The sequence below is a fragment of the Cyrtonyx montezumae genome, unplaced genomic scaffold (assembly GCF_038088225.1).
Source record: "Cyrtonyx montezumae isolate F1298 unplaced genomic scaffold, pur_monq_1.0 scaffold_8, whole genome shotgun sequence".
Taxonomy (NCBI): Eukaryota; Metazoa; Chordata; class Aves; order Galliformes; family Odontophoridae; genus Cyrtonyx; species Cyrtonyx montezumae.
In genome coordinates, this window is record NW_027072089.1 from 111,486,558 (window position 1) to 111,511,717 (window position 25,160).

A 25,160-nucleotide genomic window follows, 5' to 3' on the forward strand; every position below is an offset into this window, starting at 1 on the left:
AGGGGAATTAAGGGAGGGGGGAGAGAACTAAAAGGGGGGGGGGGGAGGGTGACATGCCTACACCTTCACGAGGCCAGCCACGAGCAGTTGTAACATGGATGTAGCGATGGGTACAATAGTGTTTCCTTTGGGGCGGGAGGAAGAGGGGAAGGGGTGGGAAGAGAAATAAATGAAAGGCTTAAATATTTACTTTAAAAACATCAGGTATAAATTTGCCATACATCGTAAAGAAACAATCACTTAAAAAAAAAAAAAGAAGAAGAAGAAGAAAAAAAAAAGAAAAAAAAGAAAAGATTTCTCAAATTTTAACTAGCTCTCATTTTATTTATGACAACTGCCTGAGCGTGGCCATCTTTTTGGAGACAAATCATATTTAAATGCTAAAAATATAGCGTAAAAAAAAGTGTGAATTTCAGCGTTTTAAAAGAAAAAAAATACGGAGAGGAAACTAACCTTCTGGCTTCTGGCTCGCAAACTTTCTTCAGGAAATACCTGTGGAGAACGACAGTTTAGCGAATACCACACAACACTTAATTGAAACTTGGAGTTGTGCAATGCGCTAACATTGGATCATTAAAATAACTCAATCGCATGCTCTTGTAAAGGTGACCAGTGAGGAGCTGAATCAGAAGCCAAACAGTGTAAATACGGTCATTTTGTTGTCGTCTACTTTAAATGTCATGAGCTCTACTTTGTCGCCCAGCCGACATATGCAAAGAACGGAGAGTTGTTCGGAGTTATTTTAAGTATCTATAAATATATATATTTCCCTGCAGGAACCAAAGCGTGAAAGAAAAAAAAAAGAAAAAAGAAAAAAAAGCAATTTAAAAAGAAAAAGATAAAAAAGGAAAATATTTAAAATTCTATATCAGTTTACAAAGGCTACGGAGTTCTATCGTTAAGGTAATTTGCTGTTGAGAATATCTGAATGTATATTTCATACAGGAGCGATGTTTTACAAGACTTGTAAATAATAAAAAGAGGAACCCATGACCTATTTTGTTCGAATGCTTTCTTTTTTTTTTTCCTGTTGTTTTTTTTTTTTTCTCCTTTGGGACTAAAGGATGTGGGGTTTCCTTACATGTGCAACAAAGTGGTGATGAGAAATTTTTTTGCTGAATAAATTCACCAGATGGATGTAAGTTCTTTGTCACGGTTCACCAAACGCAGTATCTTTATATGACATCACTGTTTTCAGTATGTATCGACTATGTGTATATACCGTTTTCTTTTAATATGCGAAAGTACTTGGTTGCATGTATACAGTGGAACAGCGCACAAGGAAAATAAAAACAATGGAAACTTTATCTTTTTCATTCTGGCGTCGCGTTGCTGCATGTCACTTTGCCTGATGTGGTTTTGGAACCCAGAATTCCTCACGACCTTCTTGGGTCATTCTGGGAGAAATGATTGTGCTTTCGTAGACCTCGGCTGTGAAGTCTTCTGCCTTGACCTAACCAAGCAGACCTGGGCTGGGCTGGTTAGGAAAGGAACGTGGAGAAGACTCTACGTTAGGCCGTGTCCTTGTCCTGTGGGATGAGGTCCCGTGTCACACTAGGATGAGGCACCACAGTGTGCTCTGCCACGTGTGGCAACGTAAGCTGTGCCGGGAGTGTTTGGGGCACTTTTTAGAGACCCAGTCCCGAAGAGAAGGGTCGGGCGAGCCCTGTGTGGACGTGCTGAGAGGGGTGAGGGCCCTAAGAAAATCGTTGCCTCCTTCGAGAAAAAAATGCGCCTGGCAGCGCGGTGGAAATGGGCCGGCTGGGGTTGTCCTTGATCTCCAGGGCAAGGAGGGGTGGGATGGGGCGGGGGGAGGGCTCCAGGAAGAAAATAGGTTGGGGGGGGGGGACCAAACCAAAACAATGGCTGGGATGGGAACGTGTTTCGTGAAGAGCAGCTGAATCTTGAGTGTTGACCCCAGTCCTGATCGGGAGAAGAAAGTACATTCTGTTTTCGCATTGTTTGCTGGCTTTGAACTTCTGTATTGCTTGGACATCACCCATAACCTTGAGGTGAAGCACTCCCACTGACGCGGGCCTCGCTGACAACCGCCGGCGGCCAGACAGCGGCTCGGCGGAGGGAATGCTGAAAAGCGAAGGGAAGGGAGGCTCTGGCGCTTGTTTGTTTGTTTGTTCGTCTGCCTGTCTGCGGGAAACGCCAGCCGAGAGGCGACGGACGGATGGACAAGGCGGCAGGCAGGGAGCGAGGGACGGATGGAGAGCTGACGGGCAATGAAAGTTTAGCGAGAAAGCTTCCTTTCCCGGTTGAAAATTAACTGGCATTCACGGCCAATCCCAGAGACACTTAAACCATGGAGTTTCTCCGCTCGGGGTTTGATTTCCTAGCCCAATAAAATCGCATCCTCTGTGTTGCTGTGACAATGCGGCCATAAAAAGTGTCCGTGACTTGTCCGCTCGCAGAGGCGGAATGCACCGCTATAAAGGCGGCGGCTGCAGCGCCGGGCGGAGCGGGGAGGTGAGCGGCCGGTGGCCCGCGGCGGGGCCCGGGGCTGCGCGGGGATGCGCGGCCGCCAGATGGCGATCGTCAGATCAATGTCAAAGCCGCCGGCCGAGGGGAGCAGCCCGGCGGAATCTTGGCCTTTGTTCACTTCGCGGCCGCACGCTCAATTAGCGCGAAGGACCCGGCGGAGGTCGGGCCGTCGGGCTCCGGCGTAGGCGATGCGCGGAGGTAAGTGCTCTCCGCGAGGCGACGGAGGGTGCGGTGTCACCGTGGGGCGCGGGGAGGGCCGGCCTCAGCACCGGGGAGTGCAAGCGACGCTCCAAAGTTGGTGATTAAAGCGGTGAAATAACGTTGCAGGGGCTTTCTGAGCCGCTGCTGACCTTTTTCGGTCTCTTCGTAAAGTTTTGGCCGGCGGTGTGGAAAATCCACGGTATCTGGAAATTTCTGTTGGTTTTTTGTTTTTTTTTTTTTTTTGCACAGAAACTTGTAGATTTCTTCCATTTATAAAAATTGTAGCGCTGGAAATATTATGAAACTTGACATTTATGTGGGGAACAGTAGGTGTCTTCAATCAACTAGATCTATGGCAACCCAGACTACAAATGACAGACAATTCTGACGATCTTATTGGACTTGAACTGTAGTTTAGTTAGGGTCGCTTGGTAACTTAAAAGGAGAGCCTGCTTCCTTGCAGCTGGACGCAGCCCGTGGTAAACAAGTTTTGACACACTTATGCTCAAAACTAAGCATGTGGTTGCACATTAAATCAGCATGCATAGAGGACCCGATTGGACATCCATCCATCCATCCATCTCTCCAACTATCTATCTATCTATCTATCTATCTATCTATCTATCTATCTATCTATCTATCTATCTATCTATATATCCGAGCTAGAACATGTGCCGTAAACAACCAGCAGTCTCACATTCTCATGTGCTCAGGGCTGCTCGGGGTTGTAGCTTTGAAACTCTATCCCGGCTACGAGTATCCCTAACTCCAGGTTACTTTTCTCGCCCATAAAAGTTTCACATGTTTTTGTTATGTCTCCATTTGAGAAGGGGCGGGGGGGCAGGGGGAGAGGAAATGTGGTATTGTATGGAGATACTGGTTTGGCTACATATTTCAACGCACTTGTATATTAACGGAGGGTATACTCTATTTAAATGTCTATCTCGGGAAAATAATAAAATAAAATTGTGTTGTCCTTGCTCCCCTAAGAGTCTTTGTATGTAAACTAACGCAAGTTGCCTCTGTTATAAAGACAGAGGCCTTTAAAACCGTGCTCCCGGGGAGCTGTTGCAAGCCTAGTTAAAAGCACATGTTGAGCCGGCAGAGAGCATTTCTCAGATGATTATCGGAACCTATCGATTTCATCAAAGATGCTCCATTAAAAGCTCGGGGACCCGATCTCTCCTGACCTCCCCTCGGAAACGTCGGGCCTTAAGAAGTCACGTCCCGAGGAGGAGCGGGGAAGTCGCTGAGGGTCCCTTTGCAACGTTTCATTTTACACCAGCCTAGTTAAACTCAGCATATTTGATCAAATATTTATTTTTCCCCTTGTTGTTTCCCTGCTCCATTCAATACTCAGCTGAATAAATCAAAGGGACCCCAGCAGCAGTTAAAGCGCCCTCTGGTTACGAATTGTTTACTGACGGCCGCGGTCATAGGATAATATTTTAAAAAAACAAGCTCGTTTCTTACAATAACTGTTTATTATTTCACATGATTTGGGTTTGCATGTTTCGGAGGGAAGAGGCGAAGCCAACTCAGTGTCTACACTGTGTTTAATTAATCGTGTACTCGACTTCAGTGCACATACCACATCCAAACCCCTGGGAGGCTTTTTCATAAGCTCTTTGGGTTTGTGTTTTGTTGTCGTCTTCTTCTCTCTCTCTCTCTTTTTTTTTTTTTTTTTTTTGGTGTATGCGTGTGTCATAATCTTTTCATTAAACACTCCGAATCGAAGCGTGAGGCTTTAACGTGTGTGTGCGAGCTCTGCACCGCAACCAGAAAGATCTGGTTGTGTGCGCACCCAGATCTCACAGGCAGCTACAAAAAGGGGAGAGGGGATACAGTTTCAAACGCCCCATGCAGCTGCGTGGCCCATCTCTCTCAATAAAAAGGGAGCACTTAAAAAGGCAGATTTGTATGTTTACGGTTCTACCGGCTCCCACATCACCCGATACCGCTGCTACTTCCGCGCGGTGTTGGGGCTCTGCAGACAATAGGACCCCCTTGTTCGGATCGAGGCAGGGGAATGGCGATGGGATAGAGCAGGAATGAATCGGTCGGGGAGCGTTTTGTTCCGCCGCACGCCAGAATTCGGAGCTCGTCAGACTCACTCGCAAAATATGTTCCTAATCCAAATGAGTAAACCGATACACGCAGCCTCCGAAATATATTTAGGAGAACGAGCCCCCGGATGGCAGAATAAAATTAAATCTCACTCTAATTTTTAACAGCATAATCCGCCACAACAAGCCAAGCTCCCCCCCCCCCTCAGCGTGAAAGAATTTCTAGGGAAGATAAAATTAGTGGGGCCGTCATTTGTCACCTAACTTGGCACGGCCGCAGTTCCTAAACCTCCTGTTTGAAATCCGCCTTCTTTGGAGCAATTCCAGCAAAGAGAAGGGGAGGGGGGGGAGAGGCGGGAGGGGGGGAGAGGGAGGGTAAATAAATAAATAAAGGAGGAATCTGGCGCACACACACACGCACGTTCCTGACGACTGACAGTTCCAATATTAAAGCACCATAGCCCGATCGGATTAATTTTGGGAAGGGTGCAGAAAGCAACGCGCGTCCCTCCTCAGCCAGGAGGCGCGTGCACTGCGCGGCGCTGCGAGGCCCTCCGCCTTCCCGCACGTTGCGCTTTCCCCGTGTCTACAAATAAAAACATATTTTAATTAGCTCGCAAAATGGGTCTCCGGATTAACAGCGCTGATCTTTTGCTTTATACGGGCTAATAATAAAAAAGATAAATCACTGTTTAACGTGACGCGTTTTGAAATTTCCAGTCAGGAGTTCGCCGGAGCTGAGCTGTCGGGTTTTATTTATTCCCTTTTTGTTTTTAATTTTAGGCCAACCAATAAAACGGCTTAACGACGCTATTAATGCATCTATTATATTTTTCTTAGATCAATAAAGTTTTATTTTGATAGCGTTGTCTACGCACGCCGCGAATTCAGATTCTCCATGAAATCACCCGCTCGCCGGCTTTGATATTTATCAGAATTTTATTTGCTCGGTTTTATGGACCCAGGGACGGCTTTCCTAACGGAAGCGGAATTAGAAAGAAAGCGTTTCTCGTCCCCTGGCGTCCACAATCTTCTTTAAAATTTCTTTTAAACGGGGGTTAAGCTCCAAGGGACACACCGTTAAGCGCTGGCAATGCGGTAGCTACACCCAACGCATGCCAAATTAGCTCGGTTTAGTCGGAATTGACCATTATCTTTTATAGTTAAGAACCAAGCGCGCGTTATTAGTTTTACTTCAGTGGGTTTGACGATGCCGGTTACTATTTGCCTTGGCCTTGTTAGCGATTAAAGAAAGCGGAGATAATGCGGCTGCGAGCGGAGTTCACGATCGAGGCAGAGTGCCCCGACCGCTACCCTGCGCAGCGCTGCGGACCAAACGAGCGGCCCCGACTGGCGCTCCCCGACGGCGGATCCCGCACGACCGGAGCTCCGCTGCCTTCGGGCTGAGCCACCGAGGGCAGAGCCCCGGCCCCAGAGCAGCCAAACCTGCAGGGGCCTGGATGAGGGGAAATAGAGAAGTGAGGCTAAAATCTGGTTTTCTTCTTCCGAATCGTCTCCGTCCTCCGCGTCTTTTGTCTGATTCAGACTGCATTAGCTCTCGAAAAGGTGGAAGCAGCCAACTCGCGTTTGCTGTGATGCACTTTGAGCCCTTGTTATTCAGGAGGATTGCAGCGTACTTTTATGGGCCTCTCCCTGCTTTAATCCGATTTTTTAAAGGGAGCTGCTTATTTTAAAAACAGCTTTGGAAGGATTTCAAGTGTTACTCCTCGATTCCGCACGGTTTTTAGGTTTGCAATCCATTCCTATTTAATTTGGCAAATGCAAAACAAACATACCGCAAGAGAGGACTTCCCCGGAGTAATTTTTATACCTGACTTGTGCAGAGAAATGTACTGGGAGCGTGGAGTTGGGGCTCACGTTTCACTTTATTTAGATCTGCATTTACAACGCTAAGCCTATTGATAGTAGCCTTCCTGCATAGGAACCAATAAAATGGTTCCTTGCATGGTATTAATTTTGTTAGCGGTGATACGGCCCTCATAGGAATCTGATAAGGGTTTGTCCATCACACATTAACACATCTCGCGTTTGGGAAACACAAACGGTATTACGGGAGGAAACATGGGGACAACCTCGGAGGGTTTTCACAGGCTGTCGGTCCTCCTCCTGTCCCCCATCCGACAGGCGGTCCCGCTCGGTGCTCAAGGGTAAGTTCGAGAAAGCTGTGAATATAGGCCGCCTTTACATCAAGATTTTATGGCAACTGCGAAGTTGTAACGACCTCTCCCTGCCGCAGCCTTCCAGATGACGAGGACGGAGCCTCGGGAGGGCCCCAGCAGTGCAGCTTTCTCGCGAAACCTCACGCTTGTGTCCCCCTCCTCCAGAACTGCCTGGCCGGGGCAATGGCCATATACGAGGGGGGGGGAAAGAAGAAAATAATAGTAATTTCTCTCTCGCAGGCGACCGCTCACCCTGGAGACCACGTGAGGCGTGTCAGAATCGGGGGCGGGGGGCAGCGCTGCCCGTGGGCCCTCCGGGGCTCTCTGAAAGCCAAGGGTAGGGCCAGTACACGGCACACCGCACGGCTCCGGCCGGGGACAGCGGGCAGAGACGCCGCATCCCCCCTGGCCCGGGAGCGGGGCCACCGGCTCTGCTTCCCCGGGAGAAGATGCCCGCGGGGGCGAGGAGCGAGTCCTGCTGCTCTCGGGTGGGCAGCGAGGGCTGGAAAGCCTCGAGTAGCCCCAGGCTCCGCTCGGGCTGTAGAAGCCTTAATTCCTCGGGCCAGGCAGGCAGGCGACTTCAAAATGGCCTAAGCGAAAGATGATGGAAGTGAAAGCAAGCGATCATTAAGCGATTCATTAGAAAATCTATGTGTCTCTCTGTCTGCGTGCCTGTCTGTCTGCTATCTGTCTGCTCCCTCCGCCACAATTACAAATTGGCAGGACAGAGCTGTCTCCAATCTCAGGATTCATCTGCGTATCCTTCTCTCTATTATTTAGTGCAGCGCTTGCGACAGAGACTGTGCTTCTGGAGAGAAGAGTGAATGACCCAAAAGGAGGGGGGAGGGGGGGAATAAAAATGATCGCCCAAATATAAACACGCCAATAAACAGGGTGCGCGGCATCGTGCGAGCATCCATCTGAGCTGCTCACGTCTGGATTCTTTCTGTGGCATATGTCTGGCTTTGGATTTTAAATGGCAATCAGACCTCGGGAAGAATCCAGCGTTAACTACAGCATTAGAAGCTGCAACCGCACAATTAATCCTCACGGAGTGGCATTGCTCCCTCCGAGATTCCTAAGCGCACCAGCCAGCTCTTTATCTCTAGGAAATGTAAGCTGGAGAGATGTGGTGCTGGAAAGGCTCCCTCCCTCCTCGGGTCTTGAACGCGGGAGACACCAGGGCCCTTTAAGATTCCCAACGATCTGTGATAAACAGTAACACGTCTATTATTTCTTTATTTTCTCTCTCTCTCCCTCTCTCTCTCTTAAAAAAAAACAGAAAAGAAAAGAAAAACGAAACCCAGACAATCAAATAAAACGAGCAGAACCCGAGCATAAAACACAGGGAGAGCCGCGGCTTTATTAATTTCGTGTCACACGCGGGCTGCTCGGGGAGGTGAGCACGCATCGCTTCCGGAGAGCCCGACCGCGGGGAGAGAGGAGCGATAATAAAAGCTTCATCTGGCCGCGGCCGCAGCCGGGGTGTCATAAACACCGCCGCGCAGAGCGGTGCGTGGGGCAGAGCGGATGGAGCCGGGAGCCGCCGCCTGCCCCGCTCCGGCCCTGCCCCGCCGCGCGGCTCCGCACGTGCGCGTGTGGCTGGAAATCCATATCACACATTAATATCCATCCATATCCCAAATTCAGAGGTCGACCTGAGAGCAGCTCGGTGCATACGAAACCAGACGGGGAGGGGTTGCTGGGGAGGCCCGGGCTTCCATTGGCTGCAAGCGTTCGCCGCGGTGCGGGGGTATCTCTAATCATATTCAGCATGTTTTGCACAAGAAATGTCAGCCAGGAAGGGCTATCCGCTCCCTTCGCCAAATTATTCCACAACAATGTCATGCTCCGAGAGCCCGGCTGCAAACTCTTTCCTGGTGGACTCGTTGATCAGCGCGGGCAGAGGGGACGCGGCGGGAGCAGGAGGCGGAGGCGGAGGAGGAGGAGGCTACTACCCGGGCAGCGGGCTCTACCTGCCACAGGCGTCCGAGCTGTCCTACGGGCTGCAGGGCTGCGGACTGTTCCCCGTCCTGGGCAAACGCAATGAAGGTACTTCTCAAAGCATGGTCCCCACCTCGCACCCCTACGTGTCGGGGATGGAAGTGTGGCTAGACCCGCCCCGCTCCTGTCGCATGGAAGAGCCGGAGAGCCAGCAGGCCACCTCGTGCTCCTTCGCTCAAAACATTAAGGAGGAGAGCTCCTACTGCCTCTATGACTCAGAGAAATGCCCCAAGGGCTCGGCCGCCGCCGACCTCGCTCCCTTCCCGCGGCTGAACGCCGAGGTCAGCCCCTCCGCCAACGGCACCGGGGTGCCGGTCCCGGGCTACTTCCGCCTCTCCCAGGCTTACGGCACCTCCAAGGGCTACGGCGCGGGGCCGGCGGGGGCAGCCCCCTTCGCTCCGCAGCCCCCCGCCCGCTTCCAGCCGCCGCCGTCGGGGCCGCCCGTGCCGGAGGCGGGCAGGAGGGAGGACGAGGAGCGCTCCCCCAGCCCCTCGGCGTGCGGCTCCCAGCGGGAGGACGAGACCCGCGCTTCGTCGTCCACCGCCGAGGAGCTCTCCCCCGCGCCGTCGGAGGGCAGCAAGGCCTCTCCCGAGAAGGAGCCCGTAGGTAAGCGAACCACGGTGGGGTGAGGCTTAGGAAGCGGTGATAACGGTAATAATAACAAAAAAGGAAACGCGGTCGAGGAGCGTCACGAAGCGAAAGGAGGATCCCGGCTGCCTCGCGGGGCTGCCAAGAAGCGCTGCTCGCGGTGACCTTCTGAACTTTGTAATATTCGGGCACGGGGTTGCCGTAAAAATTAACGTCCGTCCTATAGTTTAAAACCCCGAGAGCCTCCGCTCCGGGCAACTTTCGCCTGCGTGCGACTTAAACGTATAGAAAAACGAGATCAGTCTTTCCCCTGCAATGGGAAGGTGCCTACCAGATAACAGAGATGTTTGTAAGGCATCCAAAATAAGCAATAGGCAGTGCCAATAAATAAACCTATTAACGCGGTAAGTTATATTTTACGATCCAGAATGCTTTTCGGAATAACAGCCGCGCTGAAATGTGCCATCTATGAACTGCTATCAAATTAGACTGATGAATGCACCGCGAATATCCTTCAGCGTCTACACTAGATAACAGGGTTGTTATTTATTCATTCGCCTATTTATTTCCCTCTCCGGTCCCCATGGTGAAAGCTTAGCTCCCCTTCCGTGGGCTGCAGGCTTTCCAGGCACTCCTCTCTGGCTGCATTTCAGACGCCCTGTTATTCCTTCAGGCGCCCCGTTGGAAAAGAATAATTAAAAAAAAAATTAAAGATCAAAACGAAAAGCAAGCAAAGGAAAGCTCCTAGAGAGTCAGCCCCACGCCTGTGAGCCTCTCCGATCCATCAAGGGATTGATGTTACTTCTTTCCCAGGCGGTTCCAGAGATAGGAATTCCCACCCTGGAAGGGGTGATTTTTTTTCTTTTTTAATTTTTATTTTCCTCCCAGTTCGTGGGAGAGCGGAAGGTCACGGTGAGGCAGTCCGGGGCTGGAGACAGGGGGCTCCGGCCCTGCAGCTCACCTTGTTTTCAGCTCCCAGAGCACGCTCGTAAAGTTCAGATCCGCAGGTTTTGGGTGGCTTTTGTTTTTGGAAGCAGGTGTCTTGGGAGGGTGGAAAGGCTCCAGGCCCCGCATCGAGCCGCCCCCCTAGGAACGGCGGGGTCGGAGAGGGGAGAAGCCCATGTCGGGGGGTCAGAGCTGGACTCCCCTCCGAGCATACCAGCAGAGGAAAGGCTGCCCCCGGTGCAGCCCCAGGGCCTTTAGGAGAGCGCTTTGGAGCTCCCGGAAGGCCCCCACATCCCAGCTCTGGAGGAGCGAGCCCTTGTATGCACACGCACCCGCACACACTTTCCACCCTCCCTCCCCAGCTATTTGCCTCCTACCCGCTGGTAATGTCCCTCTTTTACTTTCTCAAAACTAGGCAATTCAAAAGGAGAAAATGCAGCAAACTGGCTAACCGCAAAAAGTGGCCGAAAGAAACGGTGCCCCTATACCAAGCATCAAACTCTCGAGCTGGAAAAGGAGTTTCTGTTCAATATGTACCTGACTCGTGAGCGTCGCCTAGAGATCAGCCGCACAGTCCACCTCACAGACAGACAAGTTAAAATCTGGTTTCAGAACCGCAGAATGAAACTGAAGAAAATGAACAGAGAGAATAGGATTCGGGAGCTCACAGCCAACTTTAATTTCTCTTGATGAACCTATAAACACATCTTTATGGTTTAAAGAGCCAGTATCATTTTCCTAGGCTGTAGTCATCCGCACCTGTATGGATTAACGATTTTAGACGTTCTCAGTATGTCCTTAAACTCTTAATAGCTGCTTCGGGGCAGCGGGGGGAGCGGAAGAAAGCCATGCTAATGCTGAGGGCCATGTGTGAGCCTCCTCGGTTCCTGCAGCCTTCCTCGGGCCCGCTTTGCTCTTTCAAGCTTTGAAAACCCAGAAATAGGATTTCAGGAGTTGCGAATATCTTCCCCCAACCCCCCCCTCCCCCCCCTCCACTTCGTGTCCCTCCGAAAAAAGCAAACGAGCTCGGTTAGAGGCGCATTCTTTTAAAATATAGGCGGTGTAACTCGGACTGTAAGTAGCTTCGGAATGAATTATTTAAGCCGTGCCGTATTTCTATATATTGGGAGCTCAGCTTTTTCCCTCTCCGTTTTCCTTGTTTTCCCCCTCCCCCTTTATCCTTCCCAAAGCAGGACTTGCAATAATGAAATGCAGGCATCCTTTAAAAGGGCTTCATGGGAACCGGTGTTAAGAGCGATTTTTTGTTCTTTACCTTGAAAGTCAATATTACGGCTTTGAAATTGGCCAGGAAAATGAAATCTCTTCTCTTTAAAGATATAAAAAAGTTCGTCTCTCTCATGGACTAAATTATGACACTTACCTCTGAATTTCTCTCTCTCTTTCTGGTTGTAGATATTTACGTAATGTAGTTTTGCTTAAATATGTGGAATTAGTGATTTTTTTTGGTCGATAAATAGCGTTACCGCTGGTAACACGGGATAAGCACACAAAGATTCCCCCTTGAGAAAAAAAAGTCGTCACTTTTTCCTCACTAATTTCACTGAAAAGTGTACATCCTGAACATCAAAAGGACTTTCTGAGCCAGAGCCTGAGATAGCGAGGGAGAGTTCGTCCGTCTTCCTTTATACTGTGAAGTTACGTGCATCAAAGGGTCAAGCGTATAGGTGAAAAAAAATTAGAAAGAGATTTTAAAAAGAAGAAAGAAAGAAGGGGAAAAACTATAAATACAGATATGTATAAATGTCTATTATTATTAAAACGCTGATACCGTTTTAAGCAAATGCATTCTATCGTTATTATAAATGTTAGTTCTAGCTATATCTAGTTCTTACCTTAAATCGGAATAAATTAATATTGTAATGCTGCTGTGCGTGAAAAAGACGATGTTTATGTTCTCATAGAAGAATAAAAAACGTGGAATGAATCCTTTTAATTTTACCTCTTTTTGTGACTGTTTATCCTCAGGTTCTACTTTATGTCTTCAAGAACTTTTACAACAGGAATAGTTGCCTAAACCCCCTGCAATTACTTTAGGAATCTATTTAAATATTACCTAGACGGTCGTAATTTGTCTGGGCCATATAGCGATGGTGCTCTAAGGTTTGTCGGCTTTTGTTCAGTTTTATGACTTGCTAGTATATCTGGATTGTTGCTGTCTTGAACGAGTGGTTTCAGTTGACTGAGGAGCTGCACAGACTGAGGAGGCAAATTACTATTTCTTGAGGGTAGGGAAGAGATTTTTATTTTTCTTTCCCTTTTAATCGAACACCTACGAGCGTGCGGAGATCTTTAGCTGCCGAGGACGGTGACAAACTGTAGCTTTGTCTCGGTGGGCTCTGAAGAAACCGTGAAGGTGAGCGCATGGGGAGGGGGGAGGTGAGAGCCGCCTCCGTGCCACCGGGCCCCCTCAGACGAGGCTGTTCTCTACCTGGCTGCATGCGGGAGCACTTATTCCCCCCGGGCCGCCTTTGCATCCTCCCTCCTTCACTGCATGCTGTGCTAGCGGGGGCTCTCACAAAGGGAAGGCACAACGAGGGCTGGCAGAGGAGCGACAGCTCCAGCTTTCTTCCCGGGTATGTGGTGTGCTGGGAGGAGGGGGGAGACTTTGAACCCGGGCTTAGAGGGAGCCGTTAGCTTTTTATGATGTAACATCGCAGCGGACGGCCTTCCCATCTGCATGGAGAGGCGAAAGCCGCCCTCAGAGGGGTTCTGATGCTATTTCTCTGTTTCCCTGAACCCGGCCGGGGGGTGCGGGGGGCCCGGCGGGGTGCGCGGGGGGCGAGAGGGACGGCGGGGTCACGTTTCTGGTTTTATTTCCGTAGCGGGATCCTTGCGTTAAAGACCACGGCTATGGGGAAAGTAATTATTAGCGCCTGAGAACTGCTCTGTGGTTTAGGTAGTTTCATGTTGTTGGGGCTCCACCTTTCTCTCTACAGCACGAAACTGCCTTAATTACTTCAGTTGATATCATCACCAGGTATGCTTGGTGCGAGGGTCTTTTGTGCCCGAAGAAGTCTTAGCGCCGAAGTTATCTGTAGGCGTCAAGTCCCAATGCCATTGTTCCCCATCTGCAACGGAGGCTCCTTTGATTCCTCAGATAAACACGGCAGCCGAGGGGGGAAGCTTGACAAGTTCTTCAAGGTTAGCTAGCTCCTAAGCGAGTCCCTGCCTGCTTGCGGGATTTTCATATCTCTCGTAGGCTGCATTCAAGGTCAGGTGCGTTTTTGCATTCCGCTCGGCGTGGGTAGAGCTCGGGCGGAGGGGGGGTAGGGGGGATGGTGTGTGTGGGGGGAGGCTTTTATTTTTCCGCCTGGATTTATTCAGAAACGGAGGGTGAAAAGCTCTCGGCCGCCCGGGGGAGGGGAGAGACCGAGCCGGGCAGCCCCTCTCCACGCGGGGCCCGGGGGCTGCGCTCCCCTCCGGCCGCTCTCGCCCGCTCGGGCTCCCGGGGGCTGACCGCAGAGCCCCGAGCCCCCTCCGTCGGGCCCGCTCCCCCGGGCTCAGCGCCGCGAGGCCCACAAGGCCTCGGTTACGATCACGATTGCGGCGCGCCCGGGGCCGCTCTCCGCGGCGGCGGAACGGGCAACAGCGACCTCTCCGGGCCCTCCGTCGCCGCCGCCGCTCCGCCGCGCCGCGCCCGATGCCTTTTGTGTCCGCGGCGCCCGCGGCGGGGGCGGGCAGCGTGCTCCGAGCCAGGGAAAGGCGGGCACGGGAACGGGCAGGGAAAGGCACTCCTGCGGGGTTGGGTTTGTCTTTCTATTCCCCCCCCCCCTTTTTTTTTTTTTCTTCCCCGTCTGTTTTCCTAAATGTCTGATCGATTCTTTCTGCTTAAAAGAAAAAAAAAAAAGAGAAAAGAAAAAGAAAAACTTTGGGTGTGATTCTCCAGAAACGGAGAGCGGTTAGATAGCGGATTTGAGGCAGACCTACCCTAGCTGGATCTTCGTGGGAGACGCCTCGGCTGGGCCAGATGTGTACACCGCAGTCCGACAGCAGTGCTCGTGTCTGCCTGTGCGCACCGTGCTGCTGTCGGGCTGCCCTGCTCTGTGTACGTACCGGCGGTGTATTTACAGTGTGTGCGCGCCTCTGTAGCCTTCATGCACAGCTTCTCTGTGCTTTATATCCCGTTGGATTCACGTCGCTCCGCTTTTGGACCGCTTCCCCCAAACTCTGAGTCATTCTTTCTGCCCGCTGTGCCAAAGCACCGCTCCGCGCCGGTGGGTTCTGTCCGGCTCGTTCTCAGCGGCAGGAAAAAGGAGAGGCGGCATTCCAGCGCAAAACCCGCGCAAAGCCCGCGGCCGCGGAGCTCTGCCCCTCGCAGAGGCGCGCTTCCTGCCGCAGCCAGCGGGATGGGAACGCTGCGGGTTTCGCTCTGCCGGGACGGAGGCCGGGAGGGGTTTTATTCAGCCACGAGAACGGTGCTTCATGCCTGGAAATTCCGATTTCGTACCGCAGTGGGACGGCTGGTCGGTCCTTCCTGGGGTCTGCCGCCCCAAATCGTGCGATAATTGGCAATGCAAACCGTGCGAAAGCCGTGCGGGCTCCCACGAGCTCTCGTGGCTCGTATGAGAAACGTACTTCGGGGAAAACTGAGCCTAAAAGGTCGAAAAGAGAGGCGAACGCTCGAGCGCTATTAGCAGCGCTGTGACCGCGTGAAAAACGCCCGTAATTATTTGCCATATTTTAACTCCCGCTTTCCGCACAGCCTCTCCTGCCGCTCGGGTGTTGGCAGCGAACACGTTCCGAATTTTACAGGGAAATAAAAATGCAGGCACGTTCTTTTAAACGTTATTGTTATTGTTATTCATTTGCTATTATTTTTGGTGAGGAACCAAAAAAATGAAACCCGCTGCAAGTTGAGAACCCAAATTCGAATATAAACATCCAGGACTCCTGCAGCTAAGATTATTTTTTCTGAATGGAAAAAGGAAGTTCTACAATCACATTTCACCACAGCTGACTCTTAATAATAAATATAAATGACGTCGAGTTCCGTCTTTCCAGGAAAGAAACACAATTATTTTTTGCTATTACGGCGTGTCTATACAACGGCCACAAAAAACAGCGGAGGAGATCTTTATGTGCATTTTTTGAATTGCTCGAAAATAACGGGCTCCCTGTTTGCGGGGATCCTGCAAGTGTTTTATAATTTTCGAACTCTAATAGGGCATAATAGTTTCATTATGGGCCTTTGTAATCCTGAATGGGGAGAGAGCGTCGTTAAAATGGGATCTCCGCGCGATTTCTGACTAAACTGTTGGGAGGACATGAAAAGAAAAAGCGAGAAAGAGAGAGGGGAGAGAGAGGGAGAGAAGCGGCCCACACAGCCATGTAAAACTAATTAGAACCACACTTTTGCATGCACGACATTTACACGTGATTTTAATTCTTGCTCGGCCTTCCCTTCCATTTGCGGGGCTCTGTTTTCACAGCAGCACATCCCGAGCACCCCGAGCCTCCTGCGGGGATTTCGGGGCTCCCCCCGGACCCCGCTCCACCGCGTGTCCGCCGGAGGGTCGGGCACCGGCGGCGGCGCGGGCGCGCAGCTCAGCCCCTTTTAATCCCTAACACTGGCCTTGGATCTGGCCGCGCCTCGCTTTCCCCCGCTCCCTCCCCTCCTTCCGCGGAGGACCGTAACCCTCCGCTCGGTTTCCAGCGCGCGTCCTGCGGCCAAATCAATAACTCCGCTTTGCCCGTCAGCTCGGTTCCGCGGGGCGGCCGAACGCGAGAGACCCTCTTATATCCTCCCCTCCGTGAGCGGTGCCTCTCTTTGCACAGGGCACACCGCGCTTTTCCTCCCCTTTCCCTCCCGCCGCTTCCCTGCATAGTTAAGAATAAATCGGGGAGAGCAACGCTGCTGCCCCGCTCTCGGCGGCCCCTCCGCCGTGGGGGGGAGGTGGTCCAAGGGCAGGGCCGAGCGAGGAGGGGGCTTCGGTCACTGCCGCTCTCAGCCCGAGCCGAGGGGGACCGAATCCCTCTGCCCCGGTCCTCCCCCGGTCCTCTGAAGGCCCCGCGGAGCAGCTCCGGCCGTGGGATGCGCTGGGTTTAACTTTTCGTTGCCGGTCCCGCTTAGCGCGGAACGGAACGGGATTATTTACAGGGAGCTCCCAAACGAAACACAATGGTATAATTTAACCTTTCCGAGCACTCGTAAATTTTTACGGCTGCGAAACACAGCGATGCAAATGAGGGCGCTCATAGTTACTGACTTAATAACAACCCCGTGGCTTCCGAAACAATAACTCCTTATGAAATATAATAAATATATATTTAAATACAGTGCGCCGCAACTGCTATTTTGCTCCTTTTTATTGCTTCAATTGTTGTATAATTTTATGTGAAGGTCTCCGATCGCAAGGGTTTGGGTTTTTCTTGGCGGTTTTTTTTTTTTTCGCAGGGAAAACGACTCACTGATGGGATGATTAATTATGATATAAAATAGTCCGCTTAAACGAAAAGGAAAAAAAAAAAAAAAAAAGAAGGAGAGAGGGGGACAGAGAGGGAGAGGAGAGAAAGAAAGAGGGGGGGACGACGACCGTAATGCGGAATCCGATCTTTTAATCTCAGTTGGCCGCAATTAAAACAAACTCCGCCGTATAACTCAAATATCCCTTTGCATAAAAACATATGGCCTCGCTATAAAAATTATGGCTGGAAAACACTGACCCATTAATAGCCCGCGGACTGATTTATACTTTATTGTTCTGCTCCCCCGCCACGTGACCGGGGCAGCCAATGGGCGCCCGGGCTGCCCCCAACTTATTACTGACTCTACTTCTCCGCCAGCACCAAGTTGTTACGTGAAAAGCCGCAGCCCCGAATTGCGGCGGGTCGGGCGCCCGCGCCGCGCCGCGCCATGTCGGCCCCCGGGACCCTCAGCAACTACTACGTGGACTCCTTCCTGGTGCCGGAGGGGGACGAGCTGGCGGCCCCCCGCTACGCACCCGCGCCGCTGGGGCCGCCGCCGCGCCCGGCGCTGGCCGAGCACCCCGAGCTGGCCCCATGCAGCTTCCAGCCCAAGGCGCCCGTCTTCGGCCCCCCCTGGAGCCCCGCGCACCCCGCCGGCGCCAGCGGCGTCCCCGCCGTGTACCACCCCTACGCGCACCACCAGGCGCCCGTGGCACCGCCCGACGGCAGGTACATGCGTTCGTGGCTCGAGCCTGTGCCGGGCTCCTTGTCCTTCCCCGGGTTACCTACCAGCAGGCATTACGGCATTAAACCTGAACCGCTGGCGGCCAGAAGGGGTGACTGTACCACGTTTGACACTCACACTTTGTCTCTGTCTGATTATGCTTGTGGTTCTCCTCCAGTTGATAGGGATAAGCAAAGCCACGAAGGCGCATTCTCTGAAAACAATGGAGAAAGTGAGGCAAACGGAGAGAAACCACACATTGATCCAAGTAAGTGGGGCTGCGGGGCTACGCGCTTGGGGCCGGGGAGAAGGCGCGGGGCGGGCTCGGGGGGCTGCGATCCGCGCTGCCCCTCGCGGGCTCTGCTGGGATCCGGGACGGCTGCGGCTCTGAGGGCTGAGGGGAGAGCAAAAACCCTCCCTGCGGCTGCGACTCAAAATAATAATAAAAAATACTAATCTGAAAAAACTAGCAAAAAATCCCACTCCTCTCTCCCTCCCCTTCCCGCCTCCCCCCCCCCCCCCCACCCCCAGCCACCCCAAGCCAACTTCGCAGGACATACTCGCATCCTCCCGCTACACTCACGGAGCGGGTGCCCGAGAAGCATTGGATGTGAATGTGAGCTGCGGGGCCGGGGGTCGAGGGGGGGGGGGGCAACGCGGGGCCGACGGCCGGAACCCCGCCGTTGCGCGGTGCCCTCCTCCCCCTCCGCCTGCCGGCGGAAATGCCCGCGCTGGGCGCTGCGGGGCCGCGGAGCGGAGCTGCTCCTGCTAATAACGCCATGCAAATAAGGGCCCTGAGCTCCCGAGGCTGTAATGACGGCGGCTGCGGGCTGGCTCGTCAGCCCCCCGGGTCCTGCCAGCGATGACACGGGAGAAGGGGGAATTGTAACAGAGAACCAATTCGGACGAGCCGCCTCTCCGGTCGAGCTGGCACTCGGAGGGGCTGCGGGGAGGGCAGGAAGGAAGGAGTCAGCCAGCAGAGAGCAAGCGGACGGGTGTTTTCAAACTGCATCCTACAAACAATAAAAAAGGCGAAGGGAGGCGGGGGCGGCGTGGCTCTGCCGTCCACGGGTCCCCGTGACTCCCCCCCCCCCCTCCGTGCGAGGGGATGTGGGTGCTCTGTGCCCACCGCGGAAGGCGAGGGGCACCCGACTCCAAGACTTTCCCCCAGCCACCCCCCCTGAGCCTCAACTTCTCCTATCGTTCCCCCCACAGATAACCCCGCTGCTAACTGGCTCCATGCGAGGTCCACCCGGAAAAAGCGCTGCCCTTACACCAAGCACCAGACGCTGGAACTGGAGAAGGAGTTTCTGTTCAATATGTATCTCACCAGGGACCGCAGGTACGAGGTGGCCAGGCTCCTCAACCTCACCGAGAGACAAGTGAAAATCTGGTTTCAGAACAGGAGGATGAAAATGAAGAAAATCAACAAAGACAGAGCAAAGGACGAATGATGGGGATACGAGGGTTAAATGGGGGGGGGAAAAAAGAAAAAAAAAAAGGAAAAGGAAAAAAGAAAAAAAAGCATAAAGTTAAAAAACAACAAGAACAACAAACAAACAAACAAAAAAGCAAACAAAAAAATAACAACAACAACAACAACAAAAATCCTCCCCTCGAGCCCTGCCATGCAATGCGTCTGGGTCCAGGCCTCTTTTTTTTTTTTTTTTTTCTCAAGGCAAATTCTGATTACGATTGTACCTTGCTTGTCACAGTAGCATGGAGAGGCCAGTTGCCAGGAGAGGTACAGTAAGACTTTTCATTTTCTAATAGGAAAGAAAAAGGGGGCATTAGCACGAACCGGCTGTTCAGCTAGCTTGTATAAATCTACCTGTTTCTTCACTTAAGAAAAAAAAGAATGAAAAAAAGGAGAAAAAAAAAAAAAGAAAGAACGACGAGCAAAAACTACCTTTTCATAATGCACAACTATTTACGGACTGTATAGTTTAGTCAACGTAGTTAATTTTATTCGCTCTTTGCGCGGCAGAGAGATCTCTGCTCTAATACTTGAACACTGTGTTTTATTGTGGTAATTATGTTTGTGACTCAATTTATGTGCTTGGGTGCTGTACCGGATGTAATCGTGTAAGCTAGGATTCAATTTGAACTCAGGTTGTTTATTATAAAAATTGCATAGAGTATAGCTCTGTAGTGTATTAAGTCTTTTCTGTATAATTAGACAGTTAACCTTTGATTGTAAAATATATATATTATATATATCCCAATTTAAACACACACACAAAAGTAGAAAAAAGAGTTTGTCCGGGATGTCTGGGAATTACGGTTCTCAAAATACTTCGAAGCGAGTTGTTTTAGTATGCACAGTTGATATATATATCGTACTGTCTTTGTCAGTTGTATATATGATCTATATATGAAAAAGTAACTAAGCAGACTAGCTTAACTATTGTTTTTGCACCAGTGAGCAGTTAGCAGATTTCGGAGCTATACGTATATGTGAAAGGGTAACTACCTATGGTTTACGTTTTAATTTTAATCGAATGATTTGATGGTTATTGTAATGAAGGTTAATTTTATTGATAATAAATTATACGCTATAAAAACCTACATTTGGTTATTGTAAATTTGTATCGCTTATTAAAAAAAATAGTAATAATAAATCCGGGAAGTTATGTTGATGCAGAACGTACACTGTCTATTTTGAAATAGTTACCTCATGGCCTACTGACCAAATCGTTGTGTTGAAATGATATTTAACTTTTTGCCAAATAAAATATATTGATTCTTTTCTATTCCGTGATGTTTTAAGGTTCTTAAGAAAGGATTTCTACCCGGAGCCCCCAGCGGACTTGGCGGGGCCGAGAGCCGAGCTGGGACTACTTGCATGCTGTTCTACAAACGCAGAGCCCAGCTCAGGGGAAAACTGGGCTTCTTTTGGCTCTAAATGGGTCCGGAACGCCTTTGGTTCCCCGAGGGGGGGAGGCCCTGCTCCCCCCTCCCGGATACCGTTTCGGAAGCCTGCGCTTAGCGATGGAGAACGGCAGAGCCTCCAAATGGGAGCGGGGGCTCACGCTCACGTTAAGGCGATTTTATTAAATTCCTCCGGCGGGGCGGGGGTGGTGCGGACCGACCCGAAACGTGCAGCTCTCCTCGGAGCGGGCCGACGTGTAAATCAGTGCAGACGGCGACATTTACACCGGGCCGCTTCATTGCTCCTCGATAACGCGCTGCAGCGAGACGGGGAAGGAGCCCGCTCCCCGAGCCTACTCTAAATCCCCTTCTGGAGATAATCGCCCAAGCAAAAATATGGTATTGAGAACGTCGCCCCTTTCTTTCTCCCCTCGCCTTCGCGATGGGGATTTTTTATTTTTTTATTTTTTTATTTTTACATGCCCCGTGGCAAATAAAAACAAGCCGCTGCATTTTACTAGCGCCGCAGATTATGTATGTATATAGAGAGACAGAGAGAGATAAAATTTTACTGACAATTACGGTAGAATTTATGGTGTCAATTTTACTCTCTGGTTCAGCCTAGGGAAAAGAGCACGGCTGGAGCAGGGGAGGCAAAATCCGATTATTTTTTTCGTAAAGCAACAACAGAAAGAAGGGGAGAGATTCTTCGGAGCGGGAGATTTCTGTGCCCCCCACCCCCCCCATCTCTTGCGCCCACCCCTCCCCCGCCGCCCCGAGCCAAATCGGGCTCTGCAACAAAAGAAATCGTGGAGTCTGCGAATGCTACAGCCGCGTTGGGGCGGACGCGTTCCCGCGGGGGCGGCTCTGCGCGCCCCGACCGCGTGGATCTGTCGGGTGGGAGCGTATATATTGCACAGATATGAACCGAGAGCGAAATAAGACGGAGCGCACTTGTGGTCTTGGCAGAAGTTGTTGTTAGGAAAATTCAGAGCCATGCAGCGCAATAAAAGAAAATGACTGCTGTAACCGTTTATGGGGTGTAAAACGCTGCAGGGCGAAAGGCAGAACGTAGGGAGCCGGCACGGAGCGTACAGATGTGCAGAACTGCGGGGGGAAAATCCTGTCGGGTTCACCTTGAAAAAAAAAATAATAATAATAAAAGAAATCCGGGGTAAGATTTGATGAGTTCTAATTAGTGAAAGGAGCTCGTTCTGGCGTGCACACACAAAAAAGCCCCTAATTGAGCCCCGAGCCGGTGTTTGGGATGCTGGGACGCCCTCTGTTGTTGCAGACGGAGGCAACTTCAAAGAATCAGCATTAAGAGTGTGTAATAAATGACGGGTCTGCAAACTGTCTGGAATTCGGCCCTTAATGAGTTTACAACTGTCCAGCCACAATTAAGATTTTCTACAAAAGCCTTTTCATTTGTTTTGTCTGGCTGTTTTAGATAAAGCGAGCGAGCGGAAATAACAGCCTTTATGAGCCTCCCCCCCGGCCGGGCCGGGCCGGGCCAGGCGCGGACGCGGAGCCGTGGGGCGCGGCCGAAGCGGAGCCGCCTGCGCGGTTCGGCTCCGCGGGGCGCGGCGGGCGGGCGGGCGGCGCGCCGGAGCGCCGGCAGGTGGCGCTGTGAGCCCGCGAAAGAGCAGCCGCCCGCCATCAAGCGCTCGGCCGCCTCCCGCCAGCGCCTAAAATGTCGACGGTGTGGGCGCAGATCGCGGGCCGGAGCCGCGGGCTGAGCGTCAACAAAGGCCGAGTTCATTTTTTTCCCCCCTTCTATTTTTACTCTGGTTTTTTTTTTATCCCCTTGTTTTTCTTCTTCTTTTATTTTTATTATATCTTTTTCTTTTTTTCTTCCCTTTATCCCCTTCTCACTGGGGCACCGGGGCAGCGTCAGTGCGTGGTCACAGCGAACGCTCGCCCCGCACCGCGTTCCGCTTTATTATTCTCGGAGCACCCACCGCTCCCTACCAGCTGACGGAGCCGCGGCACTGAGCTGCGAGCCCGTCCAAGCCTTCCCCAGCCCCTCGCCCCGCTCTGAGCCTCCCGCTTTCCCGGTGAGAAATGACACGCTCGGAAAATGCGGGGACGGCAGAGGAGAGAGGAATCGGGGTGCTCCCGGGTCCGCCCGGCCCTGCCGGGGAGATGCGGTGTGCACGGGGCCGCCCTCGGAGCGAGTCGCAACGACGGGAAACGCAGCGCTGAGGAGTTTTAATTTGAAAATTATTTACCGGCGAGGGGAAATTTCCAAACATCTGTCTCTGGTACAAATAAAACTCCCCGCCTGCGTCCTCGGCAATCCCCCGCTTCGTGGGACACGCTGTACTTATATCGTACAGATGCTAACAGTCGGGTACTCCGCAAACTTGACGTATCCCAAAGTCACTCCTAACTTCTTCTGGCCCGCTATTCTGATTTCCCCCCTCTCGTTTTCCTATTTCTCTCCGTTTTGCTTTCGTTGGCTTCTGGTCTTGAGAATTAGAAGTAGTGGGGAATGGTAGTGCGTGTTCAGATGTTGCCAAAAGAAAGGGGGGAAAAGTAATTGGAAAGAAAACAGAAACAGGAGGGGAGGACGCACAAAATGTGTTCTGAAGGAAGATCGTCGTGTTTTTCAAGTTACAGTCAGACAAGAAAAAAAGGAAAAAAAAAAAAAGCTGAACAGCGCTCTGTAATAGAACCACTTTCTCTGCGTTTTATTTACATTTCCTTAAATCAAAGGCAATATCTTAACATCGAAATTCAGCATCGGAAAGGAATGTGCGCACTGTGCTATTTTTTCCCCACCCCGCTGCAAAGATTTAATTCTTTCTAGGGATGTAGAGCAGCAGCCACTCCCCGCTTTCTAATAAGAGCCTTCCTATCAAATGTTTGTCTACAATGGCGTTGTTAAACTTCTTATGATTAATACTTTATTTTTTTCCTTTTTATTTTTTTTTCCGAGGGCAGTAAAACTGCGCTGAAATTAAAAAGTGTTTATGCGTCGTCATACGAAGTAATAACTTGGCACAGTGCGCTTCATTATAATCGGGGATAAATTACGGCGAGATTCCAAAACAACAAAAATCCTTTCTAGTGCGAACCACATCACGATCCCTCTCGGCACATGAGCCGTAACCGGGGAGTGCTCCCAGGTCGCGCGTAACTTCTGAGCACCGTTTTTATCGCTGCCTTTGACTTCCCGGAAAAGCTGTGGAAGCAGAGCGAGGCGCCCGGCTCTCCCACGAAAATCAGAAATACAATGAATCCCGCCTGGAGGATTATTTTTAAAGCGTGTGAGAAGATTGCGGTGACGGAAACCTCGCAATCTCAGCTCGCTCGCTGTTTCCTCGACTGTAACATATATATATATATGTATATATTTGAATGCGTTTTGCAGGCGGCCGTGCCCGGGGTTGTTTGTTTGCGACAGAATGAGACATTTCGGGGCTATTTCCGAGCAGAGCTGTGCCGCCGTTGGGAGAACAAGCGGGGGGTGGGCGCGCAAATAAGGCGATGGGGGCCAAACCGGAGCCGCTTTGACGATTTGTTGGGTGGGAGGCATTTTGACGTTATAACCATTATTATTTGTGGGCTGGCAGATTAAAAGCTGCGAGCGAAATAGAAGAAAAGGCGGCGGTCACAACACACCCCCGCAAAGCTAACGGCATCGCAGCGCTTATTTTGCAGGCACACGGAACCCGAAATACACGCGCCCGGCTCCTCTGTTCGCTTCGCCGTTATCAATATTTGAGTCTAGACACCGGCTATGTTCGCTGTTTCTTTCTCCTTGCGTCTTCGTATGTTGTCACCAGAGGAGCTATTTATTGGTCTAATGTCATCTACTCCAGCTTCTTTGATCTTCTGAGTCGTTGTCTTGTTTGCTTCGCATTCGTTTAACTTCTTGGGCCTTTCTTCCCCTCCGGCAGCTTCTTCTGCCGGAATGTTCCCACATCGACCGCAGCGATATTGCCAAAATCGGAATAAACGCGCACAGAGCCCTTTTCTCCAGATTCTCCCCTGCGCTTGCGAGTATCAGGCGCGTTTTCACGTGCTTGGCACATCTCTAGGAACAGCCGCCACATTTGCATGCTCTGAGGCAGCAATATCTCGGGGATCTCACTCTAAGAATTTACTCGCTTCTGTCAGAAACCTGTATTCATGGGGCTGCAATAACCGCGCATAAAGGCTCCCCAAGGGCGAGCGTGGAGGTGTGCGGGGGAGGGGGGAGAGGGTGTTCCACGGTTACAAAACGGAAAGTTTAGGGTCCGTGCGAAATATCGCCAAGAACAATTTTAAGTGGTGAGAAAGTCTTTGTACACGGGGCACCAAACTATAATTGAAAGGAGAATTTCCGGGGCAATTCCATTGTGCTCCTTCCAGTTTATGATGTGCAATACAGGCAGGCAGTAAAAGCTGTCTTTACCAGGACTCCCTGTCTGAGGGAAGGAAACTCATTTTACGATCCGTTTAAAGGAAGGGCACGGCGCAGCATCCTCAATGCAGAGCCATTCGCATTGTTGGGGAGCCGGGGTTTAGAAAACCGGCTGCGTTCCCCACGAGCTGAGAAGAACGGGGCTGTAAGGTACGTACGATGGAAAGGTAAAAGGGGCGCAGGAAAAAAATAATAGCAATAAGGCTGAGGGCTGAAGGCTTTTGCAGGCGGCTCCTTGAATACAGCATATTGTT

General features: G+C 51.3%; 2 protein-coding genes across 2 annotated transcripts; both read left to right on the top strand.

The window, feature by feature from the left end:
• The first annotated feature begins 8,727 nt into the window (after positions 1-8,727).
• HOXA10 (homeobox A10) lies at positions 8,728-11,458 on the top strand. Its single transcript, XM_065753528.1, has 2 exons — positions 8,728-9,547; positions 10,890-11,458. The coding sequence occupies exons 1-2, from the start codon at positions 8,728-8,730 to the stop codon at positions 11,162-11,164; spliced, it is 1,095 nt and encodes a 364-aa protein (XP_065609600.1). The 3' UTR covers positions 11,165-11,458.
• Positions 11,459-17,272: 5,814 nt separating this feature from the next.
• On the top strand, positions 17,273-20,377 carry HOXA9 (homeobox A9). The gene is made up of 2 exons (XM_065752227.1): positions 17,273-17,892; positions 18,840-20,377. Exons 1-2 carry the CDS (start codon positions 17,349-17,351, stop codon positions 19,076-19,078), a joined length of 783 nt encoding a protein of 260 aa, XP_065608299.1. The 5' UTR covers positions 17,273-17,348; the 3' UTR covers positions 19,079-20,377.
• Positions 20,378-25,160: the final 4,783 nt, after the last annotated feature.

What these genes read in the sequence shown, in the direction of transcription:
- HOXA9 (XM_065752227.1), top strand. Translation starts at nt 17,349, where the DNA reads ATGTCGGCCCCCGGGACCCTCAGCAACTACTACGTGGACTCCTTCCTG. An exon ending in GAAACCACACATTGATCCAA is followed by an intron (nt 17,893 to 18,839) that starts GTAAGTGGGGCT and finishes TTCCCCCCACAG; the next exon opens with ATAACCCCGCTGCTAACTGG.
- HOXA10 (XM_065753528.1), top strand. Translation starts at nt 8,728, where the DNA reads ATGTCAGCCAGGAAGGGCTATCCGCTCCCTTCGCCAAATTATTCCACA. An exon ending in TCCCGAGAAGGAGCCCGTAG is followed by an intron (nt 9,548 to 10,889) that starts GTAAGCGAACCA and finishes TCTCAAAACTAG; the next exon opens with GCAATTCAAAAGGAGAAAAT.